The sequence below is a fragment of the Neopsephotus bourkii genome, unplaced genomic scaffold, assembly GCF_033783945.1.
Source record: "Neopsephotus bourkii isolate Nb327-2 ecotype Australia unplaced genomic scaffold, CSIRO-AGI_Nbou_v1 NB_1197, whole genome shotgun sequence".
Lineage (NCBI taxonomy): Eukaryota > Metazoa > Chordata > Aves > Psittaciformes > Psittacidae > Neopsephotus > Neopsephotus bourkii.
The window spans coordinates 1-18,191 of record NW_026901682.1 but is presented as its reverse complement, the minus strand read 5'-3'; the positions used below and the strand labels follow the sequence as shown (position 1 = coordinate 18,191).

The window sequence follows — 18,191 nt, the reverse complement described above, 5'->3', positions numbered from 1 at the left end:
TGTTCTTGTAGAACACAACTTTCATCAAGTAACCTGAAATAAAAGTCTGATCTGCTTCTATTTTCATAGTTACAGTGGCTCTAGAGAAGACTGTAATCTATATGACATGTTCAGAACTGGTAATATCAGAATAAATTAATTAATAAAATCCCACAACAGCTAAGCCATTTCTTTTAATATCCAAAGCAAAAACAAGTACATAAACTATCTGTCAAGCAGCTGGATTGTCACTTGCATCCTCCCCTCTGCACTCGTCTCATCTGTTGGTGCAGTAGCACTGTATTTTTCTGGATATTTGCAGAGGGTCTAATAGGAAGTATCTCCAGTGCTGAAGACACTACAGTGGTAAAAACAGCTTTATCAGTATTAACAGTTGCTGACAAAATCATATTCTCACCTATATAGACCTTCTTGGTAAGTTTGAGAGTTGCTTTCACCTGAACAAAGTCTGTGGCTTAAAGACTGATTTTTTTTTCTCCCCCTACAGATATATTACAAGCTGTTAAATAACATTTACTCTCAATGCTGAATACTACAGAGATGCCACAAAACCACAATATACTGCTCTTAGCAGGACCTGGTTTTTTAAAGTAGCGAATTTATGCAAAAGCTATACTTGCATCTAGCTACCAGATTTTTATAATAATGTCCAGATTTGTGTAGGGCCAAATAACAGCCGGACTCATCAAAGACAGGAATAAAAAGGCTATTTTACACCTTAGTCCTCCCTTGCCCAAGACTGAAGCAGTGAAAGACATAGGTGACCGCAGTGGGACACAGCACCCCTGGAAAAACTATTCTGTCAGAGTATGGATTAGTGTCTTTCCCTCCTCCTCCCCCAATTGTCTTAATGCCTCATGAGCTGTGTGCATCCTCCCTTTCTCAATACAGCTCTGCTTCCCAAGACTGTTAATAAACAGAAGTCCAGAAATTACATCTCTTCCTGGCCCCTACTTAGAATGATTCTGGGTAAATACACCTACCAAGCCTGCACATATTCTCTTTCAGTGATGCTCTAATTAGCTAGTTTTGAGACATCCTATGCATTTTCAGTACCTCCTGTACATCACTATTATTTGTCTGCTTACCACACTTAAAATTGCAGAATATTTTCACATCTTCACAGATGGAAAATAATAAGGAGCTGAATCAAGCTCCCACAATTAAATTGAAACAAAAATATTGCCTGCAGAAATCAACTTTTGCAGTAATTTTTCAGTCCTCTTAGCACTGAGCTTACTGCTGCATCCTTGATCAGTTAATCTTCAAAGATTATATATTCAGTTTACTGTAACATTTTAAGAGGACATTGAAAAACAAAAAAATAATTAAAAATTATACGCTTCAGTTGGTAGCAAACCCCCTGAAAACAGCACCACTGTCCGGTGGTCTCCTATGAGATCTCCTACAAACCATCTCTATGCCAGTTATTAAGCAGTTTTAAAAACAAGTTATCCACTGACAATCCCCAACGTTTACTCTTTTTTTTTTTCCCTGCCGTATCCTCAGAACTAGGCAAAAAAGCTGAAAATAACATAACACACTAGGTGACTGTGCAGTGAAGTTTTGTTTCCTAATTACATATGCCATGCCTGCGCTCAGACAAAAGGCATTCCACTGAACTGATGTAAGCTCTCGTAAAGAGCTAAAACAGAATTAAAACACAGCTGCCCTGTTTTCAGTAATGACGTCCTGGGTGCTTTGCATCATGCTGACTAACATTTCTTTCCCCTTTTTCACCTAAAGTAACTGTGACAATAGAATCCTTAATCTGAAAACCTGCATATCAGCCTATGAGAGTAAAGAAATGCTTACCTTCTAAAGACCTGAAGATGCCTTTCTACTGGGAAAATACTAAAGATGCTTTACTGCTGCACTTCAGCATTCCTGTTTCTGCCGCAGCTCACTAAGAATACACATCCTCCACCATTTTCTTGTCACGTGGCTAGTGGTACTGCTAAATCAGGGCGATCACCTGCCTCCAGATAGCTGCTGTGTGAACCAGCAGCTACCCAGCTCTAGTTAAAGAAGAGCTTAAATGGAGGCAGAACTGTGCTTTGGCCATGAAAATTACGTTGTTTTACATTCCCTGTGGAGCTTTGTCACAGCATCAGCAAACTTTGATACAGCAAGTCAGCTTCCAGTACTGATATTCTCCCTGCTGTTTCATTTCAGAGCCTGAGGAAAGCTTGTGATGAGACTGCATGACAAAAGTTCTTACGGATTCAATCCATCTCAGCCCTTTTCATGTGTTAGAACAGCTCCATGCACACCTACAGCATAGCGTAAACAAAAATTCAGTGGTTCCCACCCTATTCTTCATGTTATTAATAATCTCACAGGGAAAGTTATCATTATCTTATTGCAGACTTCTTGAGAAATCAGTCCCCAGGTGCTATTTTATAAAAAACAGAGCAATACCAAGTGTTTAAAAAAACCTGAAAATAATCACCAACATGAAAATACGTTTCTAAAGATGACACTGCTGCAGACATGATCTTTGATGCTTCTGTCACTATTTGACATAAAACTTCTGACAGCTGTCTATGTAAAATTTCCAATGATAGGGATATTTTAAGCACCACTTTAACTGGACAATCTTTAATCCATTTGAAATCAAAAGTTCAGACACCCAGAAGCTGTATGGAGGAAAAAAAGCTGTAAACAAATTATGTACAATAAAAGTCATTAGTACCATGATAACAATAAACCTGTGAAATTAGTACCATGGCAGACATCATGGATCATGTCCTTGATCCTCCATGCTCAAAATGCCACAAAACATCTTCGAGATTTTAGGAAACTCCTCTGGGACCCAGTAAACTCACTGGGGCTGGCTGTTATCAGAGTCAGGTCCTGGGTCAACAGGGGTAAGTTTCAAAACTCAATAATGCTTTATGCTGAAATCTCGTCACTGGAATAAATTATATAATGAATTAGCTCATAGAACTGTTTTGAAGTGTTTTAAAGAGTTTTTCTTATACTAAACAGTACTAACACAGTCCAGGCTTCTAGCTTTAAAAAGTAGATCTATGGGCCCAGTCTCACAATTTAAGTAAAATTTCATTAATAAGTAGGTTGGGTTTTTTTCCTTTTAAAATTGCTTCTCAGTCACCTAAGTGTTGCTTTCTTCCTGTTAAAAGGCTTTTATAAAGTACTTGGTATTTGGCATTTAAATATTAATGCATTTTTACAAAAATAGGATCATCACCATATTGGCTGCTGCTATTGTTTAACAGCTGGCTCTGCAATGGAAAACTGGTTATTTAGTTTTAATTAATTTTCAACCTCCAGATGGTGATGGAAAATACTGTACCATCCCAAAACTGATAAAAAAAGATGGTTGCCATGACTTAACAGCCAAGTCAAGTAGAAGGCAAAAAATGGTGTTACTAAAGTTCATGCATGAAATGTGTTATGTTGTTACTTCCATGAATAAAAATGGTTAGGAGTGAGACTCACTGACATTAAAATGGATTATTACAAAATTAAAAAAAATAAAAAAGTTTTAATGAATCTACAGGTATACTGTTGAAAAACTCCCTGCTCTGAATTTGTCTGAGGGATTCTTCTGTTTTCACAGAAGCAATATTTTTGTAAAGGCTCATATAAAACATAGAGCTTTTTAATACATTATGTATATTACTATAATGATAATAATATGATTTGTAATAATGTAAAATACATTAATCATATAGTTTCCCATCCTATACTCAGATGAACACTGAAATCTCAAGTTCTGAGCCAGCAATTTAAAGCGTTCTTGCTCATACCAAACTAAACTTTTTGTTTCAATTTACTTTTCAGCTTTCATTTCAAGGCCTTAACTTTCACTTCATGGACTTTCCTACAAGCAATCTTCTCTGTTGTTGCTCTTTTTCTCACATGCTTGTTTTTAACTTTTAAAGCATGCTCCTTGTTTCATCACTTGTCATGCTTTGTGCTGCCAAGTGGAAGACCTGAGTTCAATTTTCATTTCAAGTCCATAATCTTCTATTTCAGCATGAGCTAAAAGCACCACTGAAGCAGCATGCCTTCATGCCTTCATGGAGCATGGTCTCCAGAGCGCCTGAAATTGCTTTCCAGCAAGTCTGGCCAATTAATAAACAATCCTGACAGGAGTGAAAGAGGACAGCCCCACACATTAGCAAGGAAAAAGGGAAGCAGAGGCATCCAAAGGGAATTAAAGATTACTTTGCAGAATGTGGCCACTTAAACTAGTAACAGATGTTCGATCCTTTAGGCTTCCTATATATAGCAGTCTGCTTTGCCTGTTAAAGCAAAAAGCAAACCTGGGCTCCCTAATTCATTGCCTTATTCTAGCCTTAGGGTGATGGAACAGACATTTTGAGAAAATACTGGGTGAAACACTTGGTCCACTGGAGTCAAGAAGAATTTTTTTCCTGGTTCCATTCTGTCAGTATTTCAATTCAGTATTGAGCTTTGCAATATATGATACGTATTTGGCTAAATCCCAGGGATAGCAGAGTAGTCTCTTAATTCTTATTGATCTTGAAATAGTCACATATTTGTAGTTATCTTTATTCACTGTCAATCAGGCAATGTGATGAAAACAGGTTTCTCTATTAAAAATTTACTGGAATTTTAAGAGTGCTGGGCAACTTTAATAGCCAGTGGTACAACAGTAATCAGAGAGACTCTGATAGAAGCAGTGGAAGAACTATCTTTTCCAAAAAGTCACTATACAAGTGAGCAGAAAAGAGTGCTATCTCCTTCTTTGAGAACATGCTATCAGAAAGGGAAGTGAAGCTTTCTTTGTAGAAGCCTTATTCTAGTAGGTTGAATAAATAAAAGCAGCTGTTCAAAGGAAATTGTCTTCCATTCAGTTTTGCCACTTATTTTCTAAGCTCTCCCCCAAACCTTCCAAACATCAGTGTCCTTATCTATACTGCTTTCACTATTTCTTATTTGTCTGGTCAACATGTAACTTCATAGTATTTCCCTCATGTCCTGATTTCAGCTGTAAGAGTTAGTCTTCTTCCTAGTAGCTGGTGCAGTGCTGTGTTTCATCTTTAGTCTGAGAACAATGCTGATAACACACTGATGTTTTAGTTGTTGCCAAGTAGCACTTACCCTGATCAAGGACTTCTCTTGTTTCCTATTATCATTGTTATTGTTGGTGTTTTTTCTATTTTCAGTATATTGTACTTTATTTTAGTTATTCAACTGTTCTTATCTCAACCTGCAGGTTTTAGATTCCTTCAATTCTCTTTCCCATCCCAGGATCAGGGAGTGAGGGATGACCAAGTGGCTGCATGGTGAGTTATCAGCTGGGTTTAAACCACACCTCAGCTTTTTCTAACTCTTCCTACTAAGGAAATGACAACTAATCCCTACAGCAAAGGTTACAGCAACAATGATCTGGTACAGGCAACCCTGAGGAGTGTGCTGGTAGGTAAAAGCTAGCATAGTTATCTGAAGTGTTCTCCCTCTGCCTCCTGACGACTGTGTCACCACTGGGCTCCATACAGCTCTGTAAGACAGGGCAGCTTCTATCAGGAAGAAAACGACCTTCAGTCTTCATAAATTTTACTGCTGGACATCTCCAGTCACAGAAGCAGCAGCAGCAGCAGCAAAGTATGTTATCCTGCCTACCTAACATTCATAAAGTGCTCCATGAATTTTTCCTTTTGAAATGTCATTACCCTCTGCTCTTCACATATGGAAAGCTGTATAAAAAGCTGTTTTCTTTCTGGAAAGACTGACATTAATAACGTGCTATCAAATCTCTTTGTCCTTCTTTATGAGGCCAAAGAAACCTCTAGGGTTCATTACTTCTGTGGTTTGCATATTACTTAGACAGGTTTGTATCTTTTCTCCAGTGTTTTAATGGTGGCAAGCACGCTCATACTTCTTTTTCTGCCGCTGCTATTTGTTGAAGAAGGGATACAGAACAGTGGAGAACTTTACCAGTAACAGACTTTTTTTAAAACTGACCTTAACAGCCTTGGAGAGCTGTTATGTCTGACACTGGGATGAAGAGGCCAGTGATCAGCAGATACAAAGATTTTAATCCACTTCTTCATTCTAATTTTTGTTTATGCTTTGTATTTTGTAACTTTATTTCCCTCTTCTACAAACCAGTCCATTTCTTAGATAAAGTGACAGCCACTTACTGGATAAGGGCAGAAAATAATGCAAACTGCATCCTTTACTGACCATTATTAAACTACCAAAGGAGTCTACTTCCACACAGCATGCAAGCATGAACTTAATTTTTTTTTCGAAACAAGGGACACGTGAATAAATTGTAGATTCAGAAGGCGGTTAGAAGGCAGTTACTGAGTAAATGACTCCATAAACTTCGGACTATCAATTCAACTGTCCATTGATGGGGACATCCCCATCATCCAAATACAATTATGAATTTCTTTATTCTTCAAAGATGACAGAATAACAGAATCATAGAATGGTTTGGGTTGTAAGGGACGTCAGTGATCACCTAGCTCTAATCCTCTGCCATCTAGGTCTGGGACACCTAGGGACACCTTCTACTAGACCAGGTTGCTCAAAGCTTTGTCCGGACTGTCCCTGAATATGACCAGAGATGGGGCAGCCACAGCTTCTCTAGGCAACTTCTGCCAGTTTCTCATTGCCCTCCCTGCAAAGAACTGATTCCTAATATCTAATCTAAATCTACCCTCTCAGTTTAAAGCCATTCCCCCTTGTCCTATCCCTATATACTCTTGTGAAAAGTCCCTCTTCAGATTTCTTGTAGGCCTCCTTTAGGTAACAGAGGCTCCTAGAAGGTCTCCCTGGAGCCTTCTCCAGGCTGAACAAGCCCAGCTGTCTCAGCCTGTCTTCACAGGAGAGGTGCTCCAGACTTCTGATTATCTTCATAGCCTTCCTCTGGACTTGTTGAGCAGGTCCACATCCTTCTTACACTGGGGGCTCCAGAACTGGACACAGTATTGCATGTGGGGTTTCACCAGAGTGGAGTAGAGGGGCAGGATTACCTCCTTCAACTTGCCCCTTTTGATGCAGCCCAGCATACAGTTGGCTTTCCTGAGTCAAAATTAGACTTCAGAAATACAGAAATTCTGGCAGGACACTTCTGAGAGCTGAGTACCAGTTATTTAGACCATGGTTCAGTTCTCCCAAAGCCTACTTCAAAGATATAAATGGATATAGTGGACTCAGAGCCTGGTGACTAGCACCATCAAGCAATCCAGAAACTCTGGCAACTGGAGAAAAGCCTTAATTTCTTCTCTTACATGATGACACCAGTGTTTATGTGCTCACCTCCCACAGGTTGACAGTTCTGCCATATCACGTTGTTTTAAACTTTGTTGGCCAAGAAAGCGAATTAATTTCAGATTTAAAAGCTGCACACTGAAGTATATCTTAAGAAGGAATTTGTGTTTTTAAAACTGTCAATGAAGTGCATTAGAAAGCATTTCTAATTACATACTTCTACATAACAGTTACTGTTTTTTCAGCTGTTTATGTAAGAGGTTTAATGAAACTGACATATAATCTAGAAATAATTATTCCTGTGTTTTATTCTTTCTACCATAATATTTTTTTTGTGCATTTGCTTTGACTTCAAAGAGATCAAGGCTTTTGTGATCATGCTGTGGGCATGCAGAGGGACATCTGCATGTGTCTCTGGTATCCCCTGAAAAGTCTGAAGCCACTAACTGACCAAAGACATAAGCTTTAAAATAGTTCAATAAACCAAGAAGTTTATTGAACATCAGATACCAAGCACAGGTGAAACTGAAGGGAAAACAGCACCTTAAGCACAATCTCTATTAGGAAATTCTCATACAAGAGCAATATTTTTAGTAACATTAATGCTGGAAAATACTTGGGTTATATTTCACACCTTATCAAGAAAAACATCTAACAATGAAACATGAACCCATTGCAAAGTAGATTTTACTGGTTCCATGCTTCCATAAATAACTGTTAATGCAGATGCTGAATAAATTCTTTGGTTTTCTTTACTTCCCTGAGCTTCAGCATTACTAGGGTTAAGGACAGAAATAGCCATTGCTATCCACTGAAAGGGCAAATAATACAACTTCTGAGTTGGATAATAAAAAAGCCTATAGCGGAAGCTACTGTCATCACATATATATATCCTATACCAAGACCTACTGTATGCTTTCCTTGCAGGATGAACCATATTCCATCATGCATTTAAGTTTTCCCTGAAAACACTCTTACATTAACATGGTCCAGTTTTGGACCTTATTGTGGGAATCAGTCTGAGAGAACATACTAACCTCTAAGAATAACAAATGTACCACATTTGAAACACCAACATGATCTACTACTGTGTACAAGATTCAAGTTTTTACTTTGGACAATGTCCTGTTCCTTAAGTACAGCAGTATTCTCATAGTTATCTAACAATCTGTAGTAATAAGATGCTAAAACCTCCTTATAAATCCATAACCAAAGGAATGATTTTTTTAGTTCTTGTGTAAATTCAAAAATCAGCTTGTTTTCTTGAGGTATCTAACAAGGAATCTTGCTGCTTCAAAGCTATCCCAACTCCATCGTGCTGATTATAAAATTAAATAAATAATTTTAAATCAGATACTTGGACTAATTTTCTTTTCATTGGTAAGAAGAACATCATGGGCACATAGGCATGGCAAGTCAAACCCTAGGATGCTGCCTGCATGTAATTAATCAGTGTGACTTAAGCAGGGTCAGCATCTGGATGCTTTGAATTTAAATGCTTTATGGGAGACAGAGGAGTTGAAAGCTGACTTATGTCAGACTTGCAAGCCTGTAACTAGCCAGCACCTCTAAACAGCCCTTCCACTTTCCCATTCCATTCACCATTTATTGTGACAAGAGGTGATAGTTTTTTTGATTAAAATTTTTTTCACTAGGAATGACTGGTTTGTGAAAAAGAAAAAATCTTTGAAATTAGTTGGGTTTGAACTCTCAGTGATACCCTGCAGAAAGAATGGTGGAAAATGACTTCCAGGTTGTCAACTAGTGCTAACAAGCAAACCACCTCAAAAGTCAAAGGATGCCTAGTGTTCTTAGATCTGCAGATCCCAAGCCATACTTCCACACAATGATACAGACACAAAACTGCTTGGGTATTTTACTTATTTTGTTTTTTCTAGATTTCTCTTTTGGGCAGAATTTCAAAATTTCTAATTTTCCTTCTGGAATGGAAATCAGAAGCTTAGAGGACTGCTGCAACAGAAATGTGCCAACCAGCTCTATTTTTGGTAATTTGAAGGTCAAGCACTCATCATTTTGTTTATTTCAAACTGCACAGAACTGGAGAATGCTTGTCTTCTGCTAAGCCTTCTGAAGATTTTCCTCTTTCTTGAGGGCAGTAAATGCTAACCTGCATCAATAAAAGTTGTCACTGCCCTACTGAAACAGAGCCCCTCTCTATTCTCAGTGCTGTCTGTCTAGTTAGACTGAAGCAGTTTCAGGCAGGAGAAGTGTGTGAGGGCAAAGTATGCTCTGTATATCACTTACAATCTTGTCTGTCAAGAAAACCCAAAGTCCTATACAGGTTCTTAAGTTTAAGCCTGCAGGTAACATCATCTTTCAGAGTTTCTGAGGTTGGGGTTTCTTTCTAGGCTTAAGACAGCGCTTCCCATATATTAAAACCAGCTCAGGCGTAACAGTGTCTGACCTTGTGGTAACAACACACTCCCTTGTAAAATGTGTGAAAATGTTTAGAGGAGGCATTTTAATATATTAGCTGTCATCACAGCTATTGAACTATTCACTCCTTAAATCTTAATAAAATGTGAACTGTTCAGGGTGGGAAGAGGGTAGCAAAAAGCTGTTTTTTCTGTCACAGATTAATTGTACATCCTGTGATCAGGGTTATTCTATTATACACAAGCATGCCACCTTTAAGGGAAAAAAGCCTAATGCTAAAATTGTAAAATTTTCAAATTCAAATAAAAAAAGTAAAGTCTAAAATAAATTGCAAGCCTATTAATAGAAGTTGGGAATGTAATGTGTATTCTACACTGAACTGACAAGTGCTTGAGAGAAACTTGAAAAATCAGAATCAATCTTGTATTTCACAAAAAAAGTATGTTTTCTCATGTTTCATACCACAGATGCTCTTTTGGGTAAGTGCAGTTCAAAAGGAGTAGCAAGTATAAAGCAGTTACACCTGCTAGTTTTATTTGTGTTGGGAAGTTTCTTTTAATGTTCGTGAGAATTTCCCTGTATAAACACAATTCCAGGTTCCTCTCTGTAAACTGTAATGTGTTGGTTGCAGATGCCCAGGATACAAGACTTCCACACCTGCATCTCTGAAAGTGACCCCAGAAATTCACTGTTGCAGTTAGACCCTCCGCGTTGTAAAAGGAAAGGAAACAACAACAGAAGCACCCTCTCCAAAACACTACAGTAAATGGAGTCAAGAGGGTCATCTCTATATCCATCTTGTGACAGCAGAGAGACAGCAGGCAGTAGCAATGCTATAAGCACAGAGACTGCACTTCACCCAAAGGCAGGTGCAAATATATTCAAGCTGCGACCACTGCCAATCCAGTCCAAAAAGCCAGAAATGCTGCTCTGACCTGACTACAGCTTGGAAATAACCACAAAGACCATTATTTTCCATCAACCTCTTCTTCCTTCTACAAGCAGCACCTTTTTCTGACTCTGAGCCTTAATTCCCTCCTGTCTTTCTTCCCAACAGTTCTGCATTAGGCAGAGACAGCACTTCAATTTGATCCCTCCAAAACCTCATCATTGGCATTACATCTGGTCTGGCAATACCACCAAGTACCTGGCTTTGGCCTGCATTTCCTGGACACATCTGTTTCAGATTTAAAGGTAGGTTATAAAGTCTGTGGGACTTCATAAGAAGGAAGATAGACTCACTCCTGCAAGGAAGCAGCCTTACAAGCTTACTGCATTGCAAAACAATGCTGATTTGGCTCATATTGAGCAACCAAGAACAAACACTGTTTTTGCAAGGGAGGAATATAGTCATACTTAAATCATGTAAATATAAATGGTACTTCAGACTTAAAAATCTTGGCATCTATTCATAATGTCACACAGAAGACTCTTGAAAGGAAACAGGTTGTTTTTTTCCTTACCCTGATTTTTGACTCAGCTCTCTTTCAGTGTTGAGGAGCACCGTTTCCTCCTTCATTTCTTGTTCTATTGCTATGTTATTTCCAAGTCTCCGTTGAGAATTTGATTCCCATTCACCATCACCACCAACCACCTGCAATGTATGTGCTCCTGCAATGCCCAAACTCTTGTCCTTGGTAGTCAGGCTATTCGTAGGAGAACAGCTCTCATGTTCAGAAGACTTCTGAAGAGGAATTTCTACCTGAAATTCTGCACGAGTGTCAAGTATCAATCCCTGTGCTACAACAGCTGCCAGCTCTTCACCAGAGTATTCAGACCCTGATTTTGGCATCTCTGATTTTGGCTCACAAAAAATTTCTTCAGGCACTATGTCACTGACTTCATTTCGTCCCAGTATAATCCAGCCCTCATCCTGCTCCCAGCTTTCCTGTGATCTCCTTTCATCATCCAGTTTTTGAGGCACAACAGAAGACCATTTCTCTTCTGAGAGAACAGAGTCCCATTCAGTCCCACAAACAAAGTGATCTTCCCTTTCATTTGTAATGGAGATTGGCTGAAAGGTATCCAAGTAACCTGGTGAAAAGCCATCGTGAGTTTCTGTTTGTTCAGCTACATTAGCTTCTTGAAATGCAAAATTACTTTTCTTTCTTTCAAGGATATCCTTTGTTGAAGGCGTACTTTCTTCCTCAGTAACAAGGATGTAATCCATCTCCAGTGAAGTTGGATCCTGGTGCACCTTCACCTCTTCCTTATTCTCTGTACTTTTCAGGTTAGGGCTCCCAGAGGAATTCCTCAGCATGTGCTCCATACAAAGCAGGGAGTCAGCGCCAGCTTCTAAAAGAACAGGCAAACAGAAACTCTTTTTAGTTTTTGAATTATTATTTTAGTCAGCATGATTTCTTTAAATCAGTACAGTGAGATAAAGCTCTTCTCAGTTTTATTTGCTCTGTTAATGTGTACTTGAATTTTATAACACCATCATCATCATTATTGTTAAAGATTATACATTAACACTGCAATAATTTCTAAGGAACAAATGATTCTGTGTCCCATATGCTAGGCTCTGTACAAACAGAAATACTGTTCCTACTTCAGTGCTTAAGAGCTTTAGATGTGTCCAGAAGGGTGAGCTAGAGGTCCTCCCAAAGTACAGTTTTGTACACCAGGGAGACACACGAACTTAGAACTTCACTTAAAGCCTAATCATTCAGCAGTAATACTCCAGACATTTCGTTTTTCTTTTGTTCTACGAACTTGCCCTGGAAAGCATGTTTTCTTACCATCAGGTAATCTCTTATCTCCACCTGGCGGTGAGTCGAGATCTGCTGTTTCTGCTTCAGATTTTTCTATTGAAATCTCAGAAGCTCCTGGAGTTACTTCAGACTCGGAGAGTGAAGATGTGTGATTTTCCTGAAGGCACTCTGTGGGTGTTTCAGACACCTGATCTTTAATGTTGGTGTCTTTGGTCATTGGGATGCCTTCTGCACCTTCTGAAGGCGTTGGCAGTGGTAAAGCTTTTTCAAAAGAAGCACTGTCATCTGCACACTCTCTGGTGCCAGAGGGCACAGCATCATAAGATACATAGGATGGTGGGGTACACACCACTGGTGACTGGCCACTGGGCACTTCCTTAAACACAGGAACATCATTTCCAATTACATCTTCAGATTCTTTTGCTATATCATCAAACAGTTGATTATCTGAATTGGATTCGCAGCCTTCATTACCACCAGGCAGAAGGGATTTGGGAAAGAATACCTGTTTATCCTTTTGTTCCCCTTCTGCTGCTTCACTGCCTGCTGTTGCCAGTGTGTTCATTCCAGAACATGTGCTTGCCATGACAACAGTCGCTGATGTGTTCCTGATGTTACGGTCCACTCTTGTCTCAGATTCATCCACACATTCTTCTGACATGTCCAGTTCATCACCAGTTATTGCTGTATGGTCAACATTAGAATGCTTTCCAACTTCACTCAAGGCACTAGCTTCTTTTATGCTTTGTTCTGCCCTTTCAGGTAGAGTGAAATCCATGGGAACCAAATGCATTTGAGAGGTTGCTGTTTGATCTGTATCGGTTGGTGTTCCTCGATGGCTTGCAGGAGTAAAACTTTCATGGAATACGTCATGCAGATCTAAGGACCTCACTTCTAAAACTTCATTGGTAATTTCAGCCGACTCAGTTGGGTCAGTAACAAGTTTACTTTCTAGACCATATTCTTTCAAAGTTGCAAGTTCAGAAAGCTCCTGAATATTAGAAGAGATAGGCTGATAGGATTCATCCATCTTTCCCTGTTCATTGTCCTGGGGGCTATGACTTTCAGCCTGTGTCTCTATTTTCTGCATTACTAACTGACACTTTGAATCATAATCTGCCTCTTTACTAACATCTGACCATGTGTGAAGTGGCAGGCTATCTTTGTCTTCTGTCTCCACCCCAATCTGAGAAGATGGGACAGAGGCATGCTTAGCTTCATACTCCTGGCACACATCAGGACTGCTTGATGCCTCTGAACTATTGTCTTGGTCACAATGACTTAATATATCTGGATTTTCACCATCAGATTTCAAAGTTACAATCTGCTCAGCATTAGTCCACAGGTCAGGTTCCACTGAAAACAGCTGATTACTTTCTTGTGTGCTATCCTGTAAAATATCTGGGATAAGTGCTGTTTGGGAACCTAATATATTCCACCCTGGACTGGACTTCTCTGTCATTTCATATGATAAGTCTTCTACAGTGAAAGAACCTGACAGGGAGCTGTGCACTTCTGATTTTTCATAGGTGTCCCCTTGTTGTTCTTGGGGAATGAAACTTGCATCTCCGTCACTGTCTTTTGGTAGATCCAGTACAGTGATTTCTTGCACTGATATATCTGGCATACCTCTTTCCTCATCTGAAAAAGGATTCTGTGGAGTCAGCTGGTTTTCCTCACCTGTAATAAACAACATCTCGTTCAAGCCCTTTTCTTCTTTATCCAGTATAAAAGGATGAAATTGTTTGAACTGTACAGTATCTTGATTTATCTCACTATCAGGAATATTCATAGGTTGTACCAGACTTTCATTTTCTTTTTCATCACAGTGTAGAGGGGGAGGCTGATTTCCATCATTACTTGCAATAGCGAAATATTCTGCTACTTCTTCATCTTGTAAAGGTGGTCCCCAGTGGTCCTTACTATATACTAACTGATTTGTTGCAGAGTGACTTGAAATGGAATACTGGTCTTCCAATCGCTTTTCTTCACCAGGCTGTGAATTCCACCATTCCAAAGAGTCATCTGGAAAATGAAATGTTCCTACTGTGGGTTTCAGATCAGTTCTTAAATCAGTTTCCAATGACATATTCTGCATATCTACAGCTTTTGAATACTCTTCTTTATCACAAGCAGCAAAAGTCAGTGTAGTATCTTCATTCATTTGATACAAATACGAGTCTTCTCCACTACCTGTTTTTTCATTGAAAATACTCACTTGATCTTCTTTCTGAAGTGTTTCCCAGTGACCTAAACATTCAGGAGTCGAGTCTTCCTGCAATACTTTCCTAGTTTTAATTGTTTCAGGATTTTCATTGAAGATGCCTACCTGAACCTCCTCTCCCACCTTAGTTTTTGCATCTGTATTGTCTTCATTTGCTTCAGGACTTGTTCTACTGGGTGGAGCATAATCGTCTCTAATTTCAGATGCTTTGTGCTGTTTGTTTTCATATACGGAATCTTCATGACTCACTTCTGGACATGCCTCTGAAGTCTCTGAATCCTCATTTATTTCAGGACTTGATAAAGAAGATACAGTATCATCATCTACATGGGCATTCCAAAAATCTAAGCTTTTAGGAATTTTGTTCTGCTCAGTGCTTGTTTCAAATCCTTCTTTGCATTCATTGGCAAATTCATTCCTTTTAGAAGCATCTTCAAGATTTTTGTTATCCCACATACCCCTACTTCCTTTGTGAAGACTGGGAACTGGAAGGTCTTCCCACACATTCACAGATGCATCACTTAAATCAGGACTTGTTCCACTTGAGTGTGCATAATCATTTACTGAATCACTCCACACATTATCTTCTTCCAAATAACTTTTGATCTGTATATCCTTTGAAAGGCTACTTGTGGTGTTTGCCATTTCAAGGGCTTCACTTGCCTCAGGACTTGTTCCAGGAGATTGCAAAACTTCACATGGCTGTGAATTCCAAGCAGTTTGGAGATAACTGTCATTAAGCATTACACATGTCTCTCCACAAAGATTACTAGCAAATTCTAAATCTTCAGACCTTTCATTTCTCCCAGAATCTATTTCATGTGAAAACGAACTTCCCATCGAAGACACATCTGTAATGTCAGGAACACTGACATATCCAGATGAAGGACACTTCTTAGAATCATCTATGAAAGACTTTTCATGAGTCCTATTCAGTTCTGAGCTTTTTTTGAAAGACACTAACTCAGTATGGTTAGGAACCACTTCATGTAAGCCCTCTTTCACTTCTCCTGGTGCTTCTTGTGCTCCATTCGTCAAAGGAAGTGAAGTGACCTGGCAACTGTCACTCTCTCCAGAATCATTCCAGATGCCTGAGCTTCCAGGCATTTTAGAAGAATTATTTTCAAGATTATCACTACCCTTATCAGAACTTTCAGAGATACTTTCCATCTCCGGACTTGTTACATCTTCTATCATTGTAGTCTCCTTTTCAGCTTTCTCAGCAAGCAGCTGTGACGTTTCACTATAATCGTAATTTTCTGCTCTGGGATCATCAAAAATTTCACACTCTCTGCCTTCTTCAGAAACACTTGAGGAAGATTCTACATTATTCTGCAAAAAGTCTTTCCTTTCTTCCTGACTATCTGGATTGCACTGATTGGCAAATAACTCATTCTCTGTGATTAAGGCTTCCAAACTAACACTATTCCTCACTTTTTCTGGGGAGCTGGGAACTTCAGTTGTTGACCTGTTTCCTCCCAAGTCTACATTACAAGAAGATTCACTGTCCTCCTGCAGTGGTTTATGACAAATGTCACTAATCATTTGGTGTTCATTTGTCTCATCTGTACTCTTACATTCTTCCTTTCCTGTCTGAGAGACGAAAATGGCATTGTCCCAGTCTTCCTCACATCCCTGCTCTCTCTGTAAACTCCATGAATCCAGCTGCTGCACTGAATCCTGACTATCCAGCTTTTCATCAACATCAGCAGAATTTTTTTCTGCCTTCTTACTAAGTATCTCACTTCCTATGTCACATATTTTCAGATCCAACCCATTCCCAGTATCTGAAGTTGGTGTGGATGTGTCTGTGTCTTCTACAGGAACACTGGTCACTGTTTCTACATTTTCAGCTGCATTCTGTTCAGTATTTAATTCGTTCTGTGGTGGTGATAAGTCGTTCACTGTCTGATTGTACACCGGTGTTATTCTTCTGCTTGCTGATACAGAAAAATTATTTTCATCGGTATGTATGTCAGCTGAAAAACACTGATCAGCTGTTTGTTCTGAATTAAGAAAAGATTTAGCAAAGGCAGAAAGAGCAGCAATTTCAGAATTTCGTTCTTGTAACTGTGTGACATTATTTAGGGGAGTGTCCAAGATGTCTGTGTTTTCAGCCTTTGAAAAAGACATGTTTCTGGGAGATAATGGTTCCTTATTTCCTTTCTCAAGTACTTCTGGCTCAGCCAAATTTGGGCTTACCAATTTATCAATAAGTGTTTCTTCGTTAAAATCTTTGTCCTCATTTTGTCTTTCATCTTTCACATATGTAGGTGATACATATGAATCAGATGTTGAGTAATTGGTATCTGGCGGAGAAACAACTAAATCTTCACCTGTGTTTGATGAACTAAGATCTAAGTGTTTATACAAGAAGTTATCCTGCCATGGCACTACCACTTCTGTTACTTCTTTCCTGATGTTTTTATCATACATATTCCAGGTGTCTATATTTTCAAATTGTTTTGGTCTATGTTTAGGGTTACCAAATACAGCTTCTTCCTCTGTTTGCAGCTTGGAACTATTTTGCAGATTGTTGAAAACAGCATTTGTATTTTCAAGTTTTCCATATTCTTCTACTGAATAATATCTTTCTTTATCCCAGGCTTCTGGAGATATCTGGACAGGCGGATTTTCGGTCTCATTGTCCCCTGTGATTTCTGAAGAATCTGATAAACTAGTTTTTGATAGGGCCCATTCCTCAGGAATATCCACTGATTTTTTTTCTCTATCCATTTTGGGTATGTTCCATACATTTTCTGGGGCTGTAGCAATACCTCCTGAATCAAACTTAGTCCAGACTTCAAAAGAGTCTCCAGCTAGCTGACTACTTTTCCCTTCATCACTACACCATGCATTTGACATCACAGGTGTTGGCTGACTGACCTTCCATGGGTAGGTAAAGCTCTCTGGTTCTTGCTTTGTCTCTTCTAAAGATGCCGTTTGTAAACATGAATGTTCACCATTTTTCTGTTGCACATCATCGTTCCAATTATCTTGCTTAAAATGATTATCCCACAGTCCTGCTCTCATTTGCTTTGGCTGTTTTTGGAGGAATACAGAATCTGAGGCTCTTCTATCAATATGTTCTCGTAGTGAGGGACTTTCTTTACAATCTTTCCATAAGACTGGGCTCTGAAATACAGATTCCTGCTCACTTGAACTCCACGTATCACCATTTCTGGAATCCAGGTCAAAGCCATCCCACCAGCTCCCATACCTAACATGAGACGGAGAATAATTCGGGCCATCTATTTCGTTAATTTTTTTAATGACATCTTGTGGAAAAAATAAAGGCCGCCCATTATCTAATGGTGAAGTTTCTACAAGACTGTTCATAGGCGTTGGTGGAATTCTTGAATCGGCAGACTTCAAAATTTCTGGTGAACTGGAATCACCTTCAGCTAAATCAATCAAACCTGAAGTTTTCTCACATATTTCTCCTGGATTCTCATCAAATTCAGCTAAACTGTCTTCCTCATTTGTTGTCATAAGCAAGTCAGTTGAATAATTTGCTGTAACACTTTCCAGCAGGTTTGTCTCGCCAAGTTCTTTCTGCATGGCAGGTTGTTGTCCTTCTGAGGAATCACTATTAAGGAAATAGTCATCTGCTGGGGAACAATCAACAGAACGAGAAGACT

At 39.1% G+C, this 18,191-nt stretch overlaps 2 protein-coding genes across 2 annotated transcripts in view; both read right to left on the bottom strand.

Moving 5' to 3' along the window:
• Positions 1-2,177, bottom strand: part of LOC133218137 (protein prune homolog 2-like) — a 41,380-nt gene extending 39,203 nt beyond the window's left edge. Inside the window, exon 1 of the mRNA XM_061364266.1 lies at positions 1,816-2,177. The gene's annotated coding sequence lies outside the window, so the exon portion shown is untranslated. The remainder of the gene's footprint in view (positions 1-1,815) is intronic.
• Positions 2,178-11,071: 8,894 nt separating this feature from the next.
• Positions 11,072-18,111, bottom strand: LOC133218147 (protein prune homolog 2-like). The gene is made up of 2 exons (XM_061364287.1): positions 12,354-18,111; positions 11,072-11,907 (listed from the first exon to the last, which is right to left on the bottom strand). The coding sequence occupies exons 1-2, from the start codon at positions 18,109-18,111 to the stop codon at positions 11,072-11,074; spliced, it is 6,594 nt and encodes a 2,197-aa protein (XP_061220271.1).
• Positions 18,112-18,191: the final 80 nt, after the last annotated feature.

Bases quoted from the DNA above. Each gene is read 5' to 3' on its own strand.
- LOC133218147 (XM_061364287.1), bottom strand. From the start codon at position 18,111: ATGCAGAAAGAACTTGGCGAGACAAACCTGCTGGAAAGTGTTACAGCA. The intron at 11,908-12,353 runs GTAAGAAAACAT...CTGTTCTTTTAG, and splicing joins AGATAAGAGATTACCTGATG to AAGCTGGCGCTGACTCCCTG.